The 25,840-nt window shown below is 40.8% G+C and overlaps 1 protein-coding gene across 1 annotated transcript in view; it reads left to right on the top strand.

The window, feature by feature from the left end:
* rarab (retinoic acid receptor, alpha b) overlaps nt 1–25,158 on the top strand; it is a 29,450-nt gene extending 4,292 nt beyond the window's left edge. The window contains exons 2-9 of the mRNA XM_080043742.1: nt 17,108–17,262; nt 18,494–18,635; nt 19,297–19,457; nt 19,590–19,766; nt 20,226–20,430; nt 20,794–20,861; nt 23,170–23,260; nt 23,716–25,158. Of these exons, the coding sequence (XP_079899868.1) occupies nt 17,108–17,262; nt 18,494–18,635; nt 19,297–19,457; nt 19,590–19,766; nt 20,226–20,430; nt 20,794–20,861; nt 23,170–23,260; nt 23,716–23,984 (1,268 nt within the window). The 3' untranslated portion in view covers nt 23,985–25,158. The remainder of the gene's footprint in view (nt 1–17,107; nt 17,263–18,493; nt 18,636–19,296; nt 19,458–19,589; nt 19,767–20,225; nt 20,431–20,793; nt 20,862–23,169; nt 23,261–23,715) is intronic.
* Nucleotides 25,159–25,840: the final 682 nt, after the last annotated feature.

The raw sequence follows: 25,840 nt of genomic DNA, 5'->3' as shown, positions 1-25,840 counted from the left end.
TTGGTGCTGCCACATAGTGAAACTCATTGCTGTGCTGCCTGACTCACACTGTGCAACACAACGGCTATATGATCGACAACAATTTCACGTGATCGACAATATTCTTAACGAGCAATGATCGATTAATCGATTAATTATGCCCATCCCTAAAATAAACAACTGTTTATTTGAATACACAAATACAACAGCCACCTTACAGTTGTCCAATTTTGTTTACTACAGGGACACATTTTGTGCAAACATGCAGACAGTACAAAATACAATTAAATAAAAGTGCAATTTCTACTGTTTTGATTTATTTTTAAATACAGAAGTTATTGGTTGTTTTGGAATTCGTTTTTCCCAATTTAAAACATAAAAATAAAGCAGCATGGAAAATTAGGAAATAAATCTTGTAGGCCTACACTAGCATGCTCCTGCTCGTTTCGCACGCACAGAGCTGCATACACACCGCACTTGCTAGTACATTAATTGTTCAGCACTAAAAATAAATATAGCTTTATTTTTATTTTTTGGTTTTTACTTTGCCATAAAGCACTGGAGGAAACATTAGCCCCTTTTACACAGCCAGTGAAAGCCGGGAATATGCCGGCCTTTCGGCCCTCCGCCCTGCTGTGTAAATGCGACAGTTGCGGAACGAGGGAAGAAAGGTGCGAGTGATTGTTCCGGGAATTTTACTACCTCGGGGGGTAGTAAGATTCCCGACACGATCAGTTCCGCCTCTCTGTTTAAATGCTCCAGCTTGTTGATGCGGAACTGGGGGGCGTTTGACGTTCCATAGTCTACGTTCTAAACATGCGACCATGTTAGCAGTTGAAGGACGTGTGTTTAACATTAACCACGGCGGCCTGATGTCCCGTAAAAATCACCAAATAAAAGGAACGGCGTATAATCTAGCTCAGGGGTGTCAAACTCATTTTGGTTCGAGGGCCACATACAGCCTCTCTGATCTCAGGTGGGCCGGACTAGTAAAATAATGGCAAAATAACTCCAAATCAGTAATATGCTTTATCACTCAGCCTACATTTGTAACCTACATTATCACGGATCACAAGGGATCTCTGTACCCCCCAGGAAATGTCTTAGTAAAGGTTGCTGCTGGCCATGGGAATAGGAGGTGCGGCGCGCAGCGCCGCAGCAATAATTTTGGGGGTATTTTGCTCAAAGATGCCAATGTGCACTAATGAAATAAACAACTGTTTATTTGAATACACAAATACAACAGGCACTGACCTTACAGTTGTCCAATTTTGTTTACTATATGTACAGGTACACATTTTGTGCAAACATGCAGACTGTACAAAATACAATTAAATAAAAGTGCAACTTCTACTGTTTTGATTTCTTTTTAAATACAGAGGTTATTGGTTGTTTTGGAATTCGTTTTTCCCAATTTAAAACATAAAAATAAAGCAGCATTGAAAATTAGGAAATCAATCTTGTAGGCCTATACTAGCATGCTCCTGCTCGTTTTGCGCACACAGAGCCGCAGACACACCGCGCTTGCTAGTACATTAATTGTTCAGCACTAAAAATAAAAATAGTTTTATTTTTATTAAAAAGTAATAAAATAAATGTACTAAAAATAAAAATGTTTTTTTTTTTTTGGTTTTTACTTTGCCATAAAGCACTGGAGGAAACATTAATAGCGGTGAAGCAGGATTGCCATTTACCATTTCCCACGTTGCTAAAATGTGCTTTTTTTTATTTAGGCTGCCCCCTAGCGGCAGGAGTGAGCATTTCGGTTATTTCTTTAAAAATTCATAACTCCTCACAGGAATGGGCTAGAGACTTACTTTTTTTTTTGACATACTCAGAAATGTATGCTCTACAGGTCGCGGGCCTGATCAAATCATCTCGCGGGCCGGATCCGGCCCGCGGGCCGTATGTTTGACACCCCTGATCTAGCTGATCATAAGGTCCGTTGCTCAATCCAAACCCCCGCGCTTCATTTTGCAGAGTGTATGAGTCTATTTCTGCCCAGGAGAAGTTGTACAATGGGAAAGCTAGGCTAGGCTAAGTAAGGGATAAAGTATAGCGAACGGGTCACTTGCTAGAAATAAAGACCGACAAGCTGAAGCAGGAGCCCGACGCGCAGCGGAGGGCTCTTGCTCTAGGTTCTTATGTAACTAAAACGTAGTTCAGTACGCCAGTAAATAGGAACGACCAAGGAACGGTGGAATAGTCTGCTCGCCCCGCTAGACTGTCTGTTTCAGCTGACTGAAGGCTCGGGCTCAGCTGTTCGCCACAGAGCTACTGTTTTGCTAACACAACTCAAGACTCGCACACTCTACAAATAATAATTCTAATCGGCCAATATGTTTAACAAGAGTTCCATCTAGCTAACAAAGCATTATCCCCCAACATAAATAACACAATTCATGGAGAAAATTACTGCGGAACGTTTACATTGCGGGCTGCAGCCTGAAGTTACTGTCTTAATATGCGGCCAAACGTACTCACATCGTCTTGACTGGATTCCGCCGCCGCTATTATTATCCTAAGTCTGAGCGTATATCCACACTTTATTTCTGCCTACAGTAACGTGACTTCACACACTGTGTGTATGTTTATGTCTGTCTCACAAAGAGACTCGCTCACAACCAACCTGTCACACAAACACACACACAGACAGACACAGAGGTGAAGCAGTGAGCAGCGGAGTGATTTTTGTCAGTTTGGTTAACAGTGTCCCAGAGATGTTGGACTCAGCGCGTAGCGAGATCAACTGGCACATCGTGGGGACAGTAAAATACGGCCCTCTTACTGCAAGCTCCAGCACTTCTGCTCTCAATTCACCGGCCAGTATTGTTGTTGTAAAGCAGCTGACCGGCGCGGCGCTAAATGTTTACGTCACACCTGACGCTGTTTACAAGCACCTCTTTCATTCCGGAGCGCTGTGTAAAAGGCGCTACTGATGCGCCAGCAGGCCGGCGTTGCTTGGTTCTGTGTAAATAACACAGAAGCAAGCAAAGCCGGCATTTTGGAGTGATGTTGTTCCGTCAATATGCCGCAATCTCTGTGTAAAAGGGGCTATTAATAGCGGTGAAGCAAGATTGCCATTTACCATTTCCCACGTTGCTAAAATGTGCTTTTTTTATTTTGGCTGCCCCCTAGCGGCTGGAGTGAGCATTTTGGTTATTTCTTTAAACATTCATAACTCCTCACAGGAATGGGCTAGAGACTTACTTTTTTTTTAAATGCTCAGAAATGTGTGCTCTACAAGTCGCGGGCCGGATTAAATAATCTCGCGGGCCTTACCGCTGCCTTAGACAGACCTACTAATGCTGTTGATTTTAATTAGCTTTTGTATTTATCCCCTACTAGTTGAGGGGCCCATGATGATTTCTATCTTGTTAAATTTTAACGAGTATCCTTATATTTAGGCTATTCGTTTTTGGACCCTGTTATTGACATCAGTGACTGAGCTCTTTCACTTTGAAACATGAAAAGTTACTATCAGTATCTCTGGCTAAGGGCCCCCCTGAGCCCTTGGGCCCCTGGGCCTGTGCCCGGTGTGCCCGTGCAGTAATCCACCCTGAGCAGCGGCTGTCTGCAATGTTTCAGCAAATCCAGCCATCCTTCCATGAACTCAGGCTCAGTGAGCGCCGCGTGTTTGCTGCAGCTATTTTCATAATTGGATCACTATTTATCAAAACATTACATGTAGGCTACTGGTTTTCAGCATCTCAAACACACAGGATTGTCTGCTTCTGAAAGTAGACTGTGCCTTTTGGGTTTGCATTTAAACAAGTCATCTTGGGTTTTGGAAAATGATTTGGCTATTTTCTTTTTTACATTTTATTGACCAAACAGTCATGGGAATATTAAAAAAAAAAATCAACAGCTAAATCAATAATTTCAAAGGTAGTTATTTTCTATTCTACGCTATGCTATTGCACAAAGTGTAGCAGTGTATACTTCTGATTGAATTAACTAGGGATTAGGGGGCATACTTTACCACAATTATTTTAACAGATCATAATACGTATGGTTAATGATCATTAATTTTTTTAGGATTTCTTTGAAAATCTTCCTGATGGTGCAGTGTTTCCCCTAGAGAGTTTTTAGGACCGGTGGCAAGGGCTGATAGAGTATGCGCGTGTACATTTTGATAGAAATGTACCATTGACTGATTGGTTTAATTGATTAAATAACTCATAATTTGTCCTTTTATCTAGTGTTTCTTCATAAGTTTATAATTTTGAATATTTTTAGAAACTTTGAAATTACTATAACCAAAATGATGAACGAGTTTGGGTACGGATTAAAAAAGACAAAACATATATTGCATTATTGTTTGTTTTGAAGAATATAGAGGAACAATCTTAAACGTTGCATCTTTACAAGAATTTTGCCAAAGTGGCAAAATGATTATAAAAATCAGGAACTATCTCTTCTGGTGAGAGAATAAGTAAGCATTCAAAGTCAGCTTTCAGTACTGGATTCAATGGATACATTTAGGATGGTACAGAAAAATTGTATTACAAATGTAAGTAAATACATGCATTTGCAGGACCCCCCACGGTCCTGCAAATGCAGGACCGTGGGGGGCTAATGCCAATCCCAGCATGCATTGGCTGAGAGGCGTGGCCCTTCCTTGGACAGGTTGCCGTCCTATCAGACAGGCCTCACACACAAAATCACAGGACGTCCTTGCTGTGCTTTTTTGCTAAAGTAGCTTAAACTGCAATATATTTTGTAACTCCACTAATTGGTGGAGTTATAACAACATTGTGTGCAAAACAAAAATGATAGGGGAAGTCCTTCGGCATTGAAGATGATATGCCCCGACGCTTGTTTGATTCTGACCAACGGTGTTGCAGCAAATTATTGGTAAAGTGGAGTATAGTCAGTATCTGTTCGAAATTAGATTAGTGACAACCAAGGCTTGATGACAGTCATATACTAATATTCAGCAATAGTGAGAGCGCCTCCTGCTGGGTAATGGCAATATTGCATCTTAGTAATACTTAGTATTACGCACAACTCCTACAAGCTTGATCAAATCAACCTCAAAGCTACACAGGGAGTTCTAAAGACGAACATGAAGATAACATGGTGAAGCTCGTTAAGTAAGCTCAGTGAGCTCTAGTGCCTCGCCATAGCTTGGTATCATTCCCCACAAAACCGGAAGTCCCTGTAGCTTCACTCTGCATAGTCCAATCTACTCAACAATCACCTGAATGAGAAGTGCCCAGGCCCAAGGACAGCCAGGCATTTACATTTTTTCTTCTTCTATGGAGTTTAATTCCAATTGGGAATGACATTGAGGCATTTCTGTATTCTACCTTTATACATATTTCTAGACAGGTCTATGGCAAGATTGTTACTGTATTGTAAATACTATTTGACTGTACCACTAGCCTCTATGAGTTCTTGTTTGAATTGAAAGAGAGGTTACCAAATTGACTCAGCATTTGTTAGATATTCAAGTATATGAATAATGTAAGTATATGAATAATGTTTGGAGGCCTATTCATGAGTTTAACAAGTGTTTACTAATGGAGACCTTAATCTAAGTGACACGTCTATGCTATATCCCAATAATATGGGTATGACCATTCTAAGAAGAGACAGACAATACAGTTACTTTACAGTAATTTTGTTATTATCACAGAGTAAACATTGAAATCTGTATTTTTATCGGCCGATCCTGAGGGGAAAAAAGCACATGATTGGTGTCAGCCTCTGAGTCAGACATGATGATGTCACTGTAACATGGCCTGTTACAATTTAGTTAAAGTCATAAACAGAGGAGGTACAATGTGGGCGGCCAGTGAGAAACGCAGGGAAAGAGAGACACATAGAAGCAGGAGGGGAGTGCTCGTAAATTCAAGCTGTAAAGACAGGAAGGATTGCCCTCAGTGTGTGTGTGTGTTTCTTTGTACGTGATTGGAATGAAGAGTGTCAAACGGGTTCAAAGGTCAAAGGCCATACAAAGACGCAGGCACGTACACACATTGAGTTTCTGCTCCAGTGACATGTAGGCAGTGGCTGGGGGATAGTGTGTGTGTGTGTGTGTGTGTTTGGGTTAGATCCAGAGCAATGACTCACTGACAATTGGGAAGTGACCTACATCTCTCGCTCTCTTTATTTCTCCTTCTATCTGCCTCTTTCTTCCCTGTGTCAGCTGCCCAGTCATCACTTCCCCGCACTGAATGACCTCTCTTTCTCTGTGTTGGACTCACACACACACAGGGACACACACACATTCACTCACACTCACAGTTTGTCTGGGAATGTGAGGGTATACTGACCAAGTTTGACCTGTGTGTGAGTGCGTGAAAAGAGGAGGATTAGATGGTTGTGTGTCAGCGTTTGAATCTACTAATGTCTTTATTTCAGTGTGTGCGTGTATTTGTGTGTTGATTCTGGCTGCTACCGATAAGCAAGATAAAGGAGAAAACCATATAGAAAAGAAAGAGAACCATATAAACCTCAACTATAATTAGGTTGTACCAATACCTACCGTAATTTTCAGACTATAAGCCGCAACTTTTTCCCCATTTTTCGACCCTGTTATTACACAGCACAGTATATGTTCTGTAGCTACTAGGGATGGGCGTTAGTAATCGAGTACTCGAGTACTCCTCGTTTCAAATGAACTCGATTGGTGGATGAGGAAAATCCTTTTTTTTTAGTGTCTGTAGCCTTTAGGCCTATTTTAAAATGTTATATACGTGTACAAAACGGATAAAATAAAGTTTAACAAAATTAAATATTTTGATGCAAGTGCAATAAACTGAGCGTTGTGTCAAACAGCAACTGCAAATAACTGCCACCTCCGTGCCAGCGCAGCCTGTGTTCTTCACGGCACTGCGGAGCTGAACACTGAATATAACTGTCCAATTATTTCAAAGCAGATGATAAAGTTACGTTTATAAAAAGGGGAGATGACACCTGTTACTCTCAGTTAGTAACGAGTAGCCTAGACTCCAAGTGAGCATGCAAGGTGCTCTCCGCTTGGAAAGAAAGAAGAAGCAAGGCTTACTTCAGGGACATTGGCTCCGAGCCAACAACAGTTAAGAAGCCTTCAATAGGGAATATGGGGATAAGATTCAAAAACCGACCGGTGTAACGTTCTGTTAATGAGGAATTAGTCGCGGTAATTATTCACGGACACGGAGTGAGCATTACGCGGTTGGATATACAACTATCTGCTTTGGTGAGTTATTTATATGTATTTAAATTGTAGGACAATCATTTTATATTATTTGCTGCCCTTCTTATTTTAAATGGTGACTTAGGCTATTTTTTTTGTTACAACTACAGACCATGCTTTTTTTCTCCGCACCACAGACCTACTCGATCGGTTTAAATTGTGGCCCGTCTATTTAATTACTTTCAGTGAGGAAAATGTGTTTTAAACTTGTGGAAAAAAATCCTTAATATTATATGGCAACTGTGACTGTTTGACAATAAGCATTGAGCGCTTTATTGCGGTGAACCGTTGTTCTGCAGACAAATGCTTTGCGTTCTAAAAATAGAAAAAAGTTTAATGAGGAATCGATTGATCCTCGAGGAATGCAAGCGATCACACGAGTAGCGAAAACACTCGTGCCCATCCCTAGTAGCTACTATTGCACTAAATGGTAACACTTGAATACGTTATGCAAATATGCAACTTGTTTGTTGAAATGTTAATGAATGGGAGCTTCCTCAAGCAGCTATCTCTTTCCCGACAATCCCCTATGTGCACAAACTCTTACATATGGTAATTGAACATTATAACACCTGCAACTTATAGTCCAGTGTGGCTTATAGTGCGGAAAATACGGTATGTACATAGTACAAGCATTTCTAAAACTTCCGTACAGCATTAACACTATCTGCAGAGCTAAAGCTCATTGTTATTTTTGTGTTCTTAGCTTTTTCCTGTTATGTTACTTATTGGCAAGACCATCAAAAACGTTCTTCATAATTTCTCCAAATAACCATGTTGGCCCTGATACCAATCCAAGTCCTTTTTCATTTTGAGTATTTGATGCAGAACCCGATCCAATATTTATCTTTACGTGAAACTGAGATGTGTTTAAAGCAGGGGTGTCCAAACTTTTTTCACTGAGGGCCACATACAGAAAAATCTACGAAGGGCCGGGCCACTTTGCAAAAATAACACATTTATCAGGACATGTAGCTGCTCTGATGTTTAGTTTCATAGTGTCTTCGTAAATTGTAATCCTTCTTCACGGTAACACTTTCCTTGCACATTAAACAGACACATTTCCCCTCTTGCTTATATGCCAATGATACATCCAGTGTTTTCTGCCTTTGCATCCAATATCCAGCAGGGTGAAAATAGTATCCAGCCGAGGTCTCGACCCTCCTAAGGGGGTCCGGGGGTATGCCCCCCCGGGAGATTTTTTTACGTTTTTAAAGTGAAATGCATGAATCTGGTGCACTTTGAGAGGGAAATTAAGTTTTAAGTATTAATTTTGTATGAAAAAAAAATGGAGACACTGTGTCAGATGAATTAGAAGCTATTGGAGAAGGACATAGATTTTCCATAATAATATTAATTTAAAATAAAATATTATGCAGGGTCCTCTGGGATGGGCTCTTTTTCTTTTATGGGACATATTTCTCTGTAATATAATGAGTGCATTTAAATTATTTAAAAATTAAAAGCGCCATATTACATTATATTTTTAAAATGTGCCACAGGCCAATCAATCAGTGTTTGACACCCCTGCACTAGTGGCTTAACTAAGAAATGCAAAAAAAAAAAAAAAAAAAAAAATGTTTTTTTTTTTTTTAAAGGGCCATATTACATTATATTCTTAAAATCGGCCGCGGGCCAATAAAAAGCGGGCCGCGGGCCGCAGTTGGCCCGCGGGCCGTAGTTTGGACACCCCTGGTTTAAAGCATCAGAAACAAATTGTAAAAATCCTTCAATACAACCTGGTGTTGCCAAATGCTTTGATTCGTCTGAGCCAACACATTTTCGGCTTTTTATTTGCCTGATAAAAAAGTGGTATTTTTTAAAATTGGACACGGAAGGTGCTCTATAATTTCCTTTTTGATCAACGTATTGATTGATAAACTCATTGATTAAGCTCTAGATTGCTGAAATTTGTCAGAAGACGATATAAATATGTCATCCATCAGAGATTTTGCCAAATTGTTTGAGTTGTGGAAGCCATCTCCTTAACATATCTGGTTAAATTTGGCCAGTGTGAGCAAAACAATGAACTGTCATTGCTTTTTGGCAATATTGGATTGTATTTAGGGCTGCAACTAACGATTATTTTGATAATCGATTAATCTGTCGATTATTTTCTCGATTAATCGATTATTAATCGATTAGTGTTTTGGTCCGTAAAATGTCAGAAAATGTTGAAAAATTTTGATCAATTTTCCAAAGCCCATGTTGACGTCCTCAAATGTATTGTTATGTCCAAAACACACAGATATTTCAGTTTACTGTCATAATAGGATAAAAGAAACCAGAAAATATTCACATTTGAGAAGCTGAAATCTGAGAATTTGGAAATGTTTTATTAAAAAATTACTTGAAACGATTAATCGATTATCAAAATAGTTGACGATTATTTTAGTAATCGATTAATAATCGATTCGTCGATTAATCGTTGCAGCTCTAATTGTATTAAAGGATTGTTGAATGATGATTTGTGGGATGAAATACCTTAACCTGTCAACTTGTACTGCATTTGATAAGTAAAAACAGACATTTCCATCTGGTAAGTTCACCCATAATTGGTTCTCAAAGGGATTTCCCCTACACAGTCCACTACATGTACAATGCCATTGTGTATTGAAACTGATATCGTGATATCATTTCATATACAATGAGAAGGCTTTTATCCATATTGCCCACTTGTACTTTAAGTTGAATATTAAACAGAAGCGGTGTAGAATGTAGGGGTGTGCACGTGTACACGAGTAACCGTTTAGTAAATCATAACCGTTTTGGAAAAATCAATAAACGAAAACCGTTTAAAAAAAAAAATCTTCAAATTTTAAATGTTCTTTTTTTCAAAGTTTTTAAATATGTTCTGGAGACACGCACTTATTGATTTTACATCACTAATAAACTACTTGGGGAGGATAAAAGCTAGTCTGCCCAATCTGTCTGTCCCTCGGCGTGTGTGTGTGTGTGTATAATCGCAAACACACGCACACACACACGGGGAGGCGCCGTTCTCGGGCTCGACTCACAGCCACGGAAGAGTGATGAAAGATAACCTAAAGATTAAAGTTACCCGGTTGACGTGAACTACGCGCGTAAGTAACCCGAACTTTATAACACCTGTTCAACCTGCATAAACGTGGACATGTAGAAAGCGATAGGCTATATTAATCAGGAAATTAATGAAGCGCGATAATGACGGCGCACATGACAGGCGAACGCGTATGTGTGTGTGTGTGCGCTCGCCTACAGGACGGCGGGCGCACGAGGACAATGGCGTCACGGTTAACCGTGTACACGAAAAAAATTCCGTTGTGTACACGGATAGACATTTTTGTAAACGTTCAAACCCCTAGTAGAATGGTATAGAGACACTGTACATGGGGTTTAAAGTTATGTTTTGATTCACATCAGGAGTAGATCATTAACAGTGATAATGGACGTCAATGTTGAAGAACTTCTGTCTGCATCTTGTTAACTGTCCGGTGAGAGTAGTTCAGTGTTGTGATCAGAGGCCAGTCTCTAAGCTGATAAAGCATGCTCTCTATTCAGGGACTGTTTGCTGGCATAAAGCCAGAACCGCCTGGGGAGAACATTTAACAGCATTTTACATCAGATTTAATAAACTGCTTACCCTAGCACTGGCTAACATTTAGCATTGTCAATATTGGAATTGATCTAACCTGATCTGGGAGGGTTCTAACTATGCATTATGGTTATATAGGGTTAGCAAATAATGTGTTGTTGTATAGTTTGTTACAGCCATGCTGCTACAATTGCATGTCTTTGTAATTGTGCATTCCTGTCTTGTATAATGACAATAAACCAACCCCTCTCACCCCGGGAAAACTAAAGCCCTAAATACTTCTGCGAAAACGATTGCGCAGATATTCCGTGAAGCCACAGAGATTCTCTGCGATGGCCTCAGAGCCCTGCAGAGACACATTTCGCACCAACTGAAAAATGTGACTATGCACCGGAAGCCGCTATGCCAGAGAGATTTGTTTGGACATCAGAGCAGCAAAGCGGGATTATCACAGCACAGGAGCTCTTTCTCATTATCATTGAACTCAAAAATCATCCAATTTTTTATTTGTTTAGCAACAGAGTTCACCCTTTTACATCAAAAGTGCTGTGTGCAATCTGGCGCAAAGGCGAACTACTATCAATGGTTCGTCCAAATTATCTGATTTCAGCTTCTCAAATGTGAATATTTTCTTTAATCCTATTATGACAGTAAACTGAAATGTCTGTGTGTTTTGGACATAACAATACATTTGAGGACGTCAACATGGGCTTTGGAAAATTTATCAATTTTTCACAATTTTCTGACATTTTACGGACAAACACTAATCGAGAAAATAATCGACAGATTAATCGATTATCAAAATAATCGTTAGTTGCAGCCCTAGTGTCCACTGATTGGGGACTGATCCAGTTAAAAGGTTAAAACCTAGGCCTTCAAAGCAAGCTGGCTGCTGGTCTAACTCATAGATAGTAAATAATATGGATGTAGCATCCGGGCTGACCTTCGAAAAACTCCTTGTCTATTAAAGCAAAAGTCTATCATTTGACTTGACCTTTGGATTGGATTTGAGCGTTTTTTTAGACAAACAAAACTAAGAATGTTCCCTAATTACTACAAAGTATTTGTTTGCTATCAGTCCTACAATGAAACGTGTTACACGTATAGATGCAAAGATGACATTATATAGTCATAGATATACAGTCATATGAAAAAGTTTGGGAACCCCACTCAGCCGGCATTATAATTGACTCTGCTTTCACACAAAAAAGATAAAAGTGGTATGTCTTTCATTTACCAGGAACAGCTAAGTACTGGGATGTTTTCCAAACAAAGATTTTTTGAAAAGCAGTATTTAGTTTTATGAAATTAAATAAAATGTGAAAAACTGGCTGAGCAAAAATATGGGAACCCTTGTGGTTTTGCTGATTTTAATGCATGTAACAGCATGTAAAACTGAGAACTTTAAACACAAAATTGGATGGATTATGTTGTTAAGCCTTGAACCTCATATAAAGGTTTTCTCATGATCTGTTTAATCATGAGAAAATGTATTTTAGCTGCCTAAATGCAAGTTGCACTTCTCTTTGACTCTCTGCAGAAGTGAGACAGAATGGGATCATCAAAACCGCTCCCAAAAGATCTTAAAAACAAAGATTATTCATTGTCATGGTTTAGGGGAAGGCTACAAGAAGCTTTCCCAAATTTTTCAATTGTCAATTTCTACTGTAAGGAATGTTGTCAGGGAATGGAAGGACACAGGCACAGTTGCAGTTAAACCCAGGTCTAGCAGACCAAGAAAAGTACAAGAGCGGCATATGCGGCGGATTTTGAGAATGGTTGCACACAACCCACAGATCACCTCCAAAGACCTGCAAGAACATCTGGCTGCAGATGGTGTATCTGTACATGGTTCAACAATTCAGTGCAATTTGCACCAAAACATCTGTATGGCCGGGTGATGAGAAGGAAGCCCTTTCTGCGCCCACACCACAGATACAGTTGCTTGGAGTATGCTAAAGCTCATTTAGACAAGCCAGATTCATATTGGAAGAAAATGCTTTGGACTGATGAGACAAAAAATAAGTTATTTGATCATTATAAAAAGTGCTTTACATGGCGAAAGGAGAAAACTGCATTCCAAGTAAAACACCTGCTACCTGCTTTCAAATTTGGTGGAGGTTCAATCATGCTGTGGCCACTTCAGGGACTGGGGCCTTGGTTAAAGTGGATAGTCGGATGAATTCAACCCAGTTTCAACAGATTATTCAGGATAATGTTCAAGCATCAGTCACAAAGTTGAAGTTGCGCAGGGGTTGGATATTCCAACAAGACAATGACCCTTAACACAGTTCAAATTCCTGCAGAGGGAAAAGTACAATGTTCTGATATGGCCGTCGCAGTCGAATGACTTGAATATCATCGACAATCTATGGGATGATTTGAAGCAGGCTTTCCATGCTCGGCAGCCATCACATTTAACTGAACTGGATCGCTTTAGTATGTAAGAATGTTAAAAATACCTACATCCAGGATCCAGACACTCATCACAGGCTACCAGATGCGTCTAGAGGCTGTTATTTTTGCAAAAGGAGGCTCAACTAAGTACTGATGACATTTTTCTTTTGGGGTGCCCACATTTATGCACCAGTCAAATTGTTATGATGCTTATTGCATATTTTCTATTATTCCAATAAACAAAATGACACCGCTGAACTGCTTCTGTTTACCTAAGGTATGTCATATATGTAAAGGAATTTGCTTCTTTGAAATCCCAGCTAATGATTAACAAAAATCCCTAAAATTAGAAGGGGGTCCCAAACTTTTTCATATGACTGTAGCACGTTTCAGTGATGATGCCAAATAATGATGTCCAAAATTCACCTCACTGTAGAGCAAACTACTACATGTTATTAATAACAGTTACCTTTTACAACACATAGTAGTAGAAGCAGCAGTTATAGTATATGAGTGACTTTAGATAGATAGAGCCTGCAGTCGTGCAAGCAGCTCAGTGTGGCTGTATTTAGGTACACATTTGAACGTTAGCTTCTCAAAAAACAAGTGGTCAAATGACTATACAAACAAATATTAGGCAATTTCAATATGTTTACTGATGAGATAAATTAATATATAAAAACTATTATCCTTATCTGATTAATATGGAAGGATATCCTCCTCCCGAATGACAAATATTCCTCAGGGTTCGACATAACGTATAGCCCGATGGCCCGGGGCCAGTAAAATCATATGCAGGGCAAGTTGATTGGCCAGTCACTGTCCCGCCCGGGCCAGTGACTGGCCAATCACAGTTCAGTATCTTTTTGTAGACTACATCATGGTTCATTGAAATGCGCGTTGAGAGTCGTAATGAAAGCAGTGTTTATTTAAGACTCAATATAATAAACCTAATATAAAATATATTTTTTAATGAAAGGCCAGTGGACAACCGATGCGTGGGCGTTTTGACAGGCGGAGCAACAAGCGGGTGCACTCTCGCTCCGTTGGCAGAGCTGCCTACCGTCCGCCTGCGAGTCGACAAATTAATCGACTTGCTTTGCCCCCTTTCTTTCTTCCCACAGCAGAGGTTGAGGTGCAGAAAATGATAACTGCGCTTTTCCTTTATCTGCCGCCGTAATGTTACAGTATTTGCATCCAAGCCCCAATGGTGATACAAATGAGAGGCTTTATTTAAACGCTGTGAATGCGTCTCCGGTGATTGTGTCGGTTGTAGACAGAAACGAACGGAGGGACTCCGCTCACTGTACAGTTCCTATAGTCGCGCAGTTTGGCACTGTGCTTTCAGGCTCGAGACATTCAATCAGATCGCGGAAGTGGAAAACCGGTCATTCGGTCGACACATTCACATCCCTAATGCATATAGAAAGTAATAAAAACAGCCTACCACACCACAAAGAATGATCAGACATTAATCTCTTATTTTTTTTAAATGTTTGAACATGACTTCTGCAGGTGAACTATTCATTAAACTGCCCAAATTCAAGAATAAAAACAACCATCAAACTACTGGACTTTAAAATACTGGCCGACTCTTTCAACATACTTTCAGTTGTAGGCTTCTAATTCAATATGTTTGCCTGGTTTTATATTATGTGTATGAGCAATATCAACATTTCATATAATTAACTAAAAGAAAAATAACCAAATCTAAAGGGAATATCTATACTGTTACAGTATAGATATTCCCTTTAGATCTGGTTATCTTTCTTTATTTTTCTAATACAGGTATTATAATTATTGACACTAAATTATGAAGAAAAAAAAAGTGTGTGCAGGGCCAGTGAAAATATACAAGGGGCCAGTAAAACTCGGATCCACTGGCCCGGCGGGCCAGTAGGAAAAAAAAGTTATGTTGAACCCTGTTCCTCTCTGGTAAAATAACATGCCTCATCTCAACAATATGAAGAAAGTGAGTCTACGAATCCAAACCGGCAGCTTTTCTCTCAACACATTAACATCTGCACAGTAAACCAAAGGCAGGGACTAGGGATGTCCATGGTTAACTTGTTAACCGTTAACCGTTAAGAAGATCTTTAACCGGTTAATACTAAAGGTTATACGGTTAAAAAAAATTAAATCATCTTAATTTCTCTGAAATCCGGACTCTTATTTTGATATCGCTAAACCGGATGTAAGAATGCCAACTGTCGGTAAATAATGAAAAGAGTCGTGTAGGCTACTCTCAACTTTATAATAGGTCCATGGTACGCTCCCAGAAAGATAGCCAGTCACAACTTATGGTCACAACACTCCCGTGTCATACGTTTGTATAATTGAATTAACAGCGTGGGCTCCCGCTAGCTTAACATAGCGCTAGCATTAGCCTTCTTGAGGTGGATGCTGTCCTGCATCTATCACCGTCTCAGTGAGTGTGTGAGGGAGTGACAGACAGGCAGTGAGTGCCCGCCCCCTGCACAGACACAGGTCTGCCATGATTGTGTGCCAGCATCAATAGCGAAAATCCGTCATAAACAAAAGCGTAAGTTATGCAGTACTGATAACATCAGAGCTTATCAATATTACGGTCTTTCAAAATGTTGCCCCGTGCTCGGCACTACTTAGCTGTGTGTGTGTGTGTGTGTGTGTGTGTGTGTGTGTGTGTGTGTGTGTGTGTGTGTGTGTGTGTGTGTGTGTGTGTGTGTGTGTGTGTGTGTGTGTGTGTGTGTGTGTGTGTGTGTGTGTGTGTGTGTGTGTGTGTGTGTGTGTGTGTGTGTGTGTGTGTGTGTGTGTGTGTGTGTGTGTGTCCCTTTTAACAATAACGAAAATAATATATTTATATATAGAAGAGGAGAGAGTTTAAAAGAGGTCAGACAGGGCTGAAGGGAACTGTTGGCTAGTGTGTCGGTGAGAAGAGCGGAAAGACAAATAAAAGGGGTGAAGAGAGGGAAGGTGGAGGAATGGTTTGATGGCTGAGGAGGAGAAGGAGGATCTCTTCGTTTTATTTCTCTGTCTCTTTTTCCCTCACTACGTAAACAGAGCAGAGCAATAGAGGGGAGTTGAGTCTCCTCCATATTGGAATGTCTGGTATGGCTACTAAAGCAGGGGGATGGGAGAAGGGTGGGTGTGTGTGTTAGGTTAGAGGAGGCAGAAGGAGAGTGGGAGAAGCAGAGGATGTGTGTGCGGTCTCGGCATCCTAATCTGAAGGGTCAGGACCTTAAAATGTGTCACACTGCATCCTCGTCAGGTCTCTAAAAATAAAATACACCCCTTTGACAAAATGACCCAGGACACAGAATTAGGTGTAGGATGTTATGGCTTAATTTGCTACAAATGGAAAGCGTGTATTCCTAGAAAAAGCTGTGCACAAGAAGAGGGGGGCTGACTATTGACAGCATAAAATCTCACATGATCTCATAATGGATTAAAATACAGTGAAAGAAATAGCTTTTCAGAGAAACCGGGTTTGAAGAGGAGGATGAAAGTCAGAAGCCTCTAGCTAAGTAGACAGTTATGCGTGCTTCATCATAGCTCTATGGTACATGGCTGATGATGAAATATCAGGCCGGAAAGACCCACCAAGCAACTTGATTGAAGAGAAATTAAAGTAACGCTTTCAACAGAGGGCAATGCATGCAGTACCCGACCCGTGCATTTCTTTTCTTCAGTCAAGAGCCCCTGGTTATGTAAGGTGAGGATGACATTCAGGGTGGTTGACTCTGATGTAAACCTGTGTCTTCAGTTGTTCATTTAGTTTTGGTATTGGGCTCCTTTGGCAACCTGTGCAAATATTTCGGTGTTACAGTGCACCAATGAGTGTTACACTGACCTGACGAGTGTATCCCCCCCAGTTCTGCACCTTGAGCATTTGGTAAACAAAAATAGGGGACACTGTATGAATTACATTTTTGAACCAAAATGCATTTTTATGGCAGTGTGACTTAATGTAAAACCTCCTCCTCCCATTGCAGCTATAGAGACGGAGAGCACCAGCTCCGGAGAGGACCTGCTCGTTCCCAGCTCGGCCTCGCCTCCACCTCCGCCTCGCATCTACAAGCCCTGTTTCGTGTGTCAGGACAAATCCTCAGGTTACCACTATGGAGTCAGCGCCTGCGAGGGCTGCAAGGTAAGCAGCCGAACATACGTCAAACTTATGCCGACAAAATAGTACCTGGAAAAAAAACATACTCAAATGGTAGCGGAGATACCTTACTAGGAAAATAAATCCGTTACAAATTGCAAGTCCACTATTACAACCACTGGAGTAAAAGTACAAATGTATCTGAATTCAAAAGTATTGAAGTAGGTTCTGCTGCATTCACGTAACCTAAGTACAAGTGTGTGAGTCTAACCAGGAAAATGAACCTGTACCAGTATTAAAAGCAAAAGTGATTGCTCTACTATAAATAGATTATTATTACTCATGCATTAATGTAAAAGCTGGAAATAAACCGCACATTTCATTCATAGATAGATTGTTTGCTGGTGGAACATTCAAATGATTTAAAAGGAAAAGCAGCAGATTCTCAATTTGAAAGAGTTGGAACCATGACATTTTTGGCATATTTCCATTAAAAATTACAATTATCAAAAATGGTTCCTAGAAAATGAAAAATGTTGACAGTCAAGTTACCAATACATCGCCTAATGTTCGATGTCTGCTTGCAGCCCTGTACACTGTTGGGTAGTATACAATATTTTGTAAAGTAACGAGTAACTTAAGTAATCAGATAAATGTTGTGTAAAGTGTAGAGTAAAAAGTAGAATATTTCCCACTGAATTGTAGTGGAGGAGATGTATAACGTGGCATGATAAGGACAGATTCAAGTAAAGTACAAGGGCCTCAAACTTTACTTATGTACAGTACTTTAATAAATGTACCTAGTTACATAACACATTTGCAACATGCACACACAGAGAGCATCCACTACCTATTCTGGATGACCGGGGACATGTGTGTGGGAACAGATGAACAGCTAGAAAAAACCCAATGACATACAGTTATACATAGCGTGAGTTTTCTCGGTATTTGCGTAATGGGTCTGGAAATAGGTCGCGACCTTAACACGTCCCCCCCTGTAAGCCTCTTTGCTTCATTTAATCCTACACACAAAACACATGCGTTGATACATTTGTGTGGGCTTCTGTTTGCTTGTTGTTATACCATGTACCTACTGACCTGCAATCAGCTACCCATCAACAAGATCAGCCAGTCATTGCACAAACAAAGGATTTTTTTAAGTCGATTGGCACTCTCACAAAGAGCCAGCAGTAGTGAAAGGGATTTGTTTTCTTCTAATAAAGAACTTGTCCCTACTTTTCACATTTGAATCATTTCCCATGTGTTTCTGTGTCAGGGATTCTTTCGGAGGAGCATCCAGAAGAACATGGCGTACACATGTCACCGCGACAAAGTCTGTGTCATAAACAAGGTGACGAGGAACCGCTGTCAGTCCTGTCGGCTGCAGAAATGCCTGGATGTGGGCATGTCCAAGGAGTGTGAGTACACAGAACATCACTGTGTGGGGAGTAACACAGCTTCTAGAGGCACATTACAAAGGGTTAATGTTTGTCAGCGCTTGAAGTGTCTTTGTAGTCATGCAATATTAATCCCAACAAGCACAGCGCTGTTTGTGACTTCTGTTTTTCAGCCAGCGAAAAACCAATACAGTTGAAGCTCGGCGTGCCCAGGCAGCAGAGTGTTTTAACCTTGATGTCTGTCTCCCTCTGGTGGGGTTTCAAATCCACCACAGACTCTGGCATCCCTATACAATGCTGCCTTTTCAAGGCTCAAACTGCCTGGTGCTGCATCCTTCATTTCCCATAATGTAAACTTGTTTCAGTAGACCTTTGCTGCCTTGTAGATGCCTCAGTCCTTCAGTTGTGAGTCTTTAGTTCAGGCTTACTGTTAGAAATGTATATTCTCCAAAGCCTGAGTAGTACAGCCCAGGAGTGTGTCTTTCAGTCGGGATTTAAAACCTTTAAGATATGGACTAGAAAAGGACTGCCCCTGGAGATACAAGAAAAGCCAAAGCAAAACTATATACACAAGACTTGACCAACTGTACAACAGTTGTCCTTGATTTGAGATGTTAAAAGCAAACTTTCCCGCTTAAACCCCCCCAAGCTAAATCTTCCCCATCTCCTCTTCCGCCACCAGTGGTGCGAAACGACAGAACGAAGAAGAAGAAGGAGGAGAAGAGGCCGTGCGAGATGGAGATCTACGTCCTGTCTGCGGACACCGAGCAGATGATAGAAAGAATCCGCCTGGCCCATCAGAACACATTCCCCTCCCTCTGCCAGCTGGGAAAATACACCACGGTACACACCATACATACGCAGACAGACACAGTTTCATTTCAATAAATTCAGATCGGAGTGCGCACAAGGTGTTGTGTTTGTAACTTTGTCAGGTTATTTGAAGAGATTTGTGTTCTTTTCCCCAATCTGCAGAACAACAGCTCCGAGCACCGTGTCGCTCTGGATGTCAACCTATGGGACAAGTTCAGTGAACTGTCCACCAAATGCATCATTAAGACGGTGGAGTTCGCCAAGCAGCTGCCTGGCTTCACAACGTTAAGCATTGCAGATCAGATCACACTGCTCAAAGCGGCCTGCCTCGACATACTGGTGAGATCATAGCCCTAAACACAACCCTCAGAGCAACTTACAGTAAACAAAGACAAACCTTGCACGCATGAGACAGTCAGTAGCTGATTTTCCATCCCCCTACTTTTATACCAATTATGAAGTATCGAATCAGTAAACTGTGATGGAAACGCCAGAATTCTAATAAAAATCCTCTTATTCGCAAACAAGTTGTTACGCTCGCTTGAGGTGGTTTTTGACTTGTGCGAACAAGAGATAATGCGCAAAAAATAGGGAGATTGAAAGAAATGTTTTGAATGAGTTGTGCTGTAGCGAACATTGAACACACGTGCGTTAAAACGGATGGATATTTTGGGTGTTATTTAACCCAATGTAGTTTTTCCACTCCAACCGCCAAGTTCTGTATTTAAAAAAAAAATATCTAATAATATATATAAAATCCTTTTTAAATGATTGATCTCTGTCCCCTTCTTCCCCTAGATACTGAGGATCTGCACCCGTTACACCCCGGACCAGGACACCATGACCTTCTCTGATGGTTTGACTCTGAACCGCACACAGATGCACAACGCTGGCTTCGGCCCCCTCACTGACCTGGTCTTCTCCTTCGCCAACACGCTGCTCCCGCTGGAGATGGACGACGCAGAGACGGGGTTACTCAGTGCCATCTGCCTGCTCTGTGGGGGTATGCTTCACTAGATTGGATTGCATCTGTAATGTAACAATCAATGGATGAAAATAATTTAAAATTTGTATAAAAAGTAATTAGTTTCAGTTAAAAAAAAATATATATCTAACCCATATGTTGACAGCAATCCAAGGATGGATTTGTACTTTGAAGTTATACCAATGCAAAAGTCTAAGTATAGATAATGATGACAAATAATATTGTTGTGTGCAATAGGGCTGTATAGATTCCTGTTCTGTGCCCTTACTTTTATAGTTTATAATTGTGTAATATCATGTTGCATTGGCTGTGTATCTTAATGTGTGGTATCTTAATGTGTGGTATCTTAATGTGTGTGTCTGTGTGTGTTTGCGCTTGCAGACCGCCAGGATCTGGAACACTCAAATAAGGTGGATGTTCTTCAGGAGCCCATCGTTGAAGCTTTGAAGGTTTGACATCTAATTCTAATGCATGTAGTTCTAGCACTCTCTTGTTGCTCGCAGTTTATTACCTTGTAGCCACACCAGAGGGAGACACCCTCCAGTTCCAAAAAAAAGATGTGCACTTATACAGAAATGAGCTGAACACAGTAGACAACTGAAGCTTTGGGGTTCACCTAAGGATAGACGTCTTGTCAAAAAGTTCTATGAGAAGACCCAAACTAACAACGTGACCATCCCGTTTGACAACTTCACCCTATCTGTGGATCTCAGCACAAGCCCATCTACTTGTACTGAATCTTTTAAAACATCTCTCAGATATATTGTTTCATTCTTGTGAAAGGGCGTCGACAAAACATCTGGTCACTGTCCCTTTTTAGTGAACTTTACCCAAACAAAAGGAACTAGTGCATTTCTCTGGGACTATTTTCAGCTGCGGATTAATTCACATTTGGTGCTAGAGTGAGTATTTCAGGCAGCAGGAAGGTGTATGTGGGTCAAAAGTCCCAACACTGTGGCTAACTGTTGAGTTTTTAATGGTTTCTGGACAACAGTTGAGCTCTAGTCAATGGCACGGAGGAAGAAGATATTTTAGGCTTTGGATACACACATGTACAGGTCCTTCTCATATAATTAGCATATTGTGATAAAGTTCAATATTTTCTGTAATGTACTGATAAACATTAGACTTTCATATATTTTAGATTCATTACACACAACTGAAGTAGTTCAAGCCTTTTATTGTTTTAATATTGATGATTTTGGCAAAAAAGTAAAGTAAAACCAAAAGTCCCTATCTCAAAAAATTAGCATATTTCATCCGACCAATAAAAGAAAAGTGTTTTTAATACAAAAAAGTCAACCTTCAAATAATAATGTTCAGTTATGCACTCAATACTTGGTCGGGAATCCTTTCGCAGAAATGACTGCTTCAATGCGGCGTGGCATGGAGGCAATCAGCCTGTGGCACTGCTGAGGTGTTATGGAGGCCCAGGATGCTTCGATAGCGGCCTTAAGCTCATCCACAGTGTTGGGTCTGGTGTCTCTCAACTTCCTCTTCACAATATCCCACAGATTATCTATGGGGTTCAGGTCAGGAGAGTTGGCAGGCCAATTGAGCACAGTAATACCATGGTCAGTAAACCATTTACCAGTGGTTTTGGCACTGTGAGCAGGTGCCAGGTCTTGTTGAAAAATGAAATCTTCATCTCCATAAAGCTTTTCAACAGATGGAAGCATGAAGTGCTCCAAAATATCTTGATAGCTAGCTGCATTGACCCTGCCTTTGATAAAACACAGTGGACCAACACCAGCAGCTGACATGGCACCCCAGACCATCACTGACTGTGGATACCTCACACTGGACTTCAGGCATTGTGGCATTTCCTTCTCCCCAGTCTTCCTCCAGACTCTGGCACCTTGATTTCCGAATGACATGCAAAATTTGCTTTCATCCAAAACAAAGTACTTTGGACCACTGAGCAACAGTCCAGTGCTGCTTCTCTGTAGCCCAGGTCAGGCGCTTCTGCCGCTGTTTCTGGTTCAAAAGTGGCTTGACCTGGGGAATGCGGCACCTGTAGCCCATTTCCTGCACACGCCTGTGCACGGTGGCTCTGGATGTTTCTACTCCAGACTCAGTCCACTGCTTCCGCAGGTCCCCCAAGGTCTGGAATCGGCCCTTCTCCACAATCCTCCTCAGGGTCCGGTCACCTCTTCTGGTTGTGCAGCGTTTTCTGCCACACTTTTTCCTTCCCACAGACTTCCCACTGAGGTGCCTTGATACAGCACTCTGGGAACAGCCTATTCGCTCAGAAATTTCTTTCTGTGTCTTACCCTCTTGCTTGAGGGTGTCAATGATGGCCTTCTGGACAGCAGTCAGGTCGGCAGTCTTACCCATGATTGCGGTTTTGAGTAATGAACCAGGCTGGGAGTTTTTAAAAGCCTCAGGAATCTTTTGCAGGTGTTTAGAGTTAATTAGTTGATTCAGATGATTAGGTTAAGAGCTCGTTTAGAGTACCTTTTCATGATATGCTAATTTTTTGAGATAGGAATTTGGGGTTTTCATGAGCTGTATGCCAAAATCATCAGTATTAAAACAACAAAAGACCTGAAATATTTCAGTTGGTGTGCAATGAATCTAAAATATATGAAAGTTCAATTATTATCATTACATTATGGAAAATAATCAACTTTATCACAATATGCTAATTATATGAGAAGGACCTGTATATTTTGATAACTTTTTAACATAATTAGCTGCTTATCCAAATATCTATATTTTGTTTCCTCCATGTCTTGTCTATGTGTATGTGCACAGATGTACGTAAGGAGGAGGAGGCCTGATAAACCCTGTATGTTCCCCAAGATACTGATGAAGATTACTGACCTCAGGAGCATCAGTGTGAAGGGTGAGACTCACACGCACACACACACACACACACACACACACACACACACACACCACCCACCAGAGGTTACAGGCACTAAAGTGTGACAATTAGTCATAGTCATTAGTCTCTGAGTTTATAGTCACAGACTAAGATTTTGCAAAGACAGGGGATCTCATATTTGCAAGACCACAACTAGATTCCTTTTGAGATTATGATTATTTCCAATCCTGCTACTGAGGATAGAAAAGTGATTTCAGTCAAAAAAAAGTAAATTTTTAACAGATGAAATGGACTGGTTGGACTCTAATCTAACCACCTGTATTTAAAGTAGATGCCCTAATCACGTTAGTCATGCAGGTTACGGGCTAAGGTTGCGCAATTGTCAGCCTAGTTCTCCAGGGGAATCTGCCTTCTTCTCTTATCCTGAACTCTCTCTCTCTCTCTTTCTCTCTCTCTCTGCCTTTCCCTCACAGGAGCAGAGCGAGTGATCACACTGAAGATGGAGATCCCCGGCTCCATGCCTCCTCTCATCCAGGAGATGCTGGAGAACTCTGAGGGGCTGGAGGGCCACGGAGCGGGGGGAGGGAAAGGAGCCGGGAAGAGCAGAGGAGCCGGCAGAGAGGGAGGAGAAGAAGAGGATGAACCTAAACCCGGGAGCAGCCATTCAAGCCCTTTGCCCTCGTCTGTTACCTCAAGCAGCCCTAGCCCAATGCCCTGCTCCCCTGCATCTCCCTCCCCCTGAATTTATACACCGGGCACCTTTGCTCCACACGGCTCACACCCTCCCACCGCGCCACAGCAGACTGAAACAAAAGACAAAAAACTGCACCAGATAACAGATGAACTGAAGGAACAGAGAAAGTCTGAATGGAATGTTTGAACCCGTAAACCCTCCAGAGAGGGAGGCTAAATATCTTTATACAGGTGCTGCAGACTGGCAGCATCGGGTTGAATGAAAGCAGGTCAACTTTTCTCTTAGGACTGATTTGTGTTCCGATATGATGGTTTTATAGATTAAATGCAACAAAAAACACACAATCTCACTTTTAATTTTTTATATCGTCTCAAAGCTAAATAATATGCAGAGCGTGTGAACCTAAATGAAGGATGGAGATACTGAAATGTAGGAAGACTTACTTCTTAAATCACACCTTTATGAAAACTCATGTACAGTATGCAGAATCATTACGTGTAATATAATGTGTATATATATAAAAGAAAAAAAGTTGTGAGAACTTTTGGGACTGAGATGTACTGATAGAAAAGAGTTATTTTTTCCTAAATGTACATGTGTGTGTATATATGGTATTTCCACAATATAGCTATAAAGAGCTCTTCCTTCATCCTCTTTCCAGCAACCGCCCCACACTGCCTCCCTCCACCCACATCACTGCCACACCAACAATGACCCGTCACTCAATTGTTCTTCACTGGAATCAGAAATGTAGATATATGTTGGCGAGCGTCTATTGCTTGAGGCAAATGTTTCCCCCCCCCCCCCCCTGTGTCTTACTGTGCATCGTCGTCTGTATGAAATTTGCAGTTGCAGTGTCCTCACGTCAAGTAGCTGTGAAACGCACATCTTTTTCCTTCTAATGTGACACAATGGCTGCCTTTCAACCAAAGCAAAATCCATTCCAGGAGTATAATAATCCCTTAAAATAGTCTCCCCCTCCCCTGTAGCAAAAGAAAAGATGGGCTCTGCAGAATTATAGTTGAATGAAGGTCATTTGGAAATCGCCTCATCATCCATGACAGGTGCTGTCCGAAATTGTAAAAGCTGTAAATAGTTTTTCTTAGCCTGCATCACTAACTGTCATAGTGTGTTTACACCGTGCCACTGCCTCACTACAGTATACTCTGTCAGGTACAAATCATTTTCAGTGTTGTCCTTTGTAATGTACGGTGAAGCAAATCTCAACAGCAAGTTTAAAAAAAAACAAAAGTTTAATAAAGAAGTATCATTTTCTTCTTCTATCCTTAAATATGTGTGCTATGGTTGTGTGTGTCTGTCTCCATGGTGGAAAGGAGGTTGTGTGTCCCACTCCCAGGTCATACTTATTTAGCAACTTAGATATTGTCCAATGTCCTCCTGCATTCACATTATTCACATGTTTCCAAATTGCTATTATCCTGAAAGGGAAGGTAGGTACTGATAACTGTATGAATAAAGAGCAATTTAACACTTATATTAAAATAAATAAACCGCTTACTTCACCTTTAATGTTGGTGTCCGTTATCGTTAACATCATTACCATTTACTACACAATTGTAGCACAACAGACTTCAGCTCCCCCTTGAGTGATTCTGTCAGACTCTTTGTTACTGGTACGGAAATAATACTTTTCCCAATCTTCATCTTATATTAATTGGCATTCAATGAAATAGAAATTACAAATTTAAAATAAAGATACACACATCAGTACAAAGCAAATATGTATCTTATCATTTTAACATTGTGTTTTTTTTTAGTAGTCCTCCCAAAGCCTAGCCTGGAAATCCAGACCCTCACATCTTGAACGATAGAGGGTCTGGCCACGATCAATAGTCATTTCCAACTCAAAGGGCGGCTCCTACTTGTGCATTTCAAATGCCACT

Source organism: Ammodytes marinus (assembly GCF_949987685.1).
Source record: "Ammodytes marinus genome assembly, chromosome: 16".
In the NCBI taxonomy this organism is placed as follows: Eukaryota; Metazoa; Chordata; class Actinopteri; order Uranoscopiformes; family Ammodytidae; genus Ammodytes; species Ammodytes marinus.
This window is presented reverse-complemented; position numbering and strand designations above follow the sequence as displayed.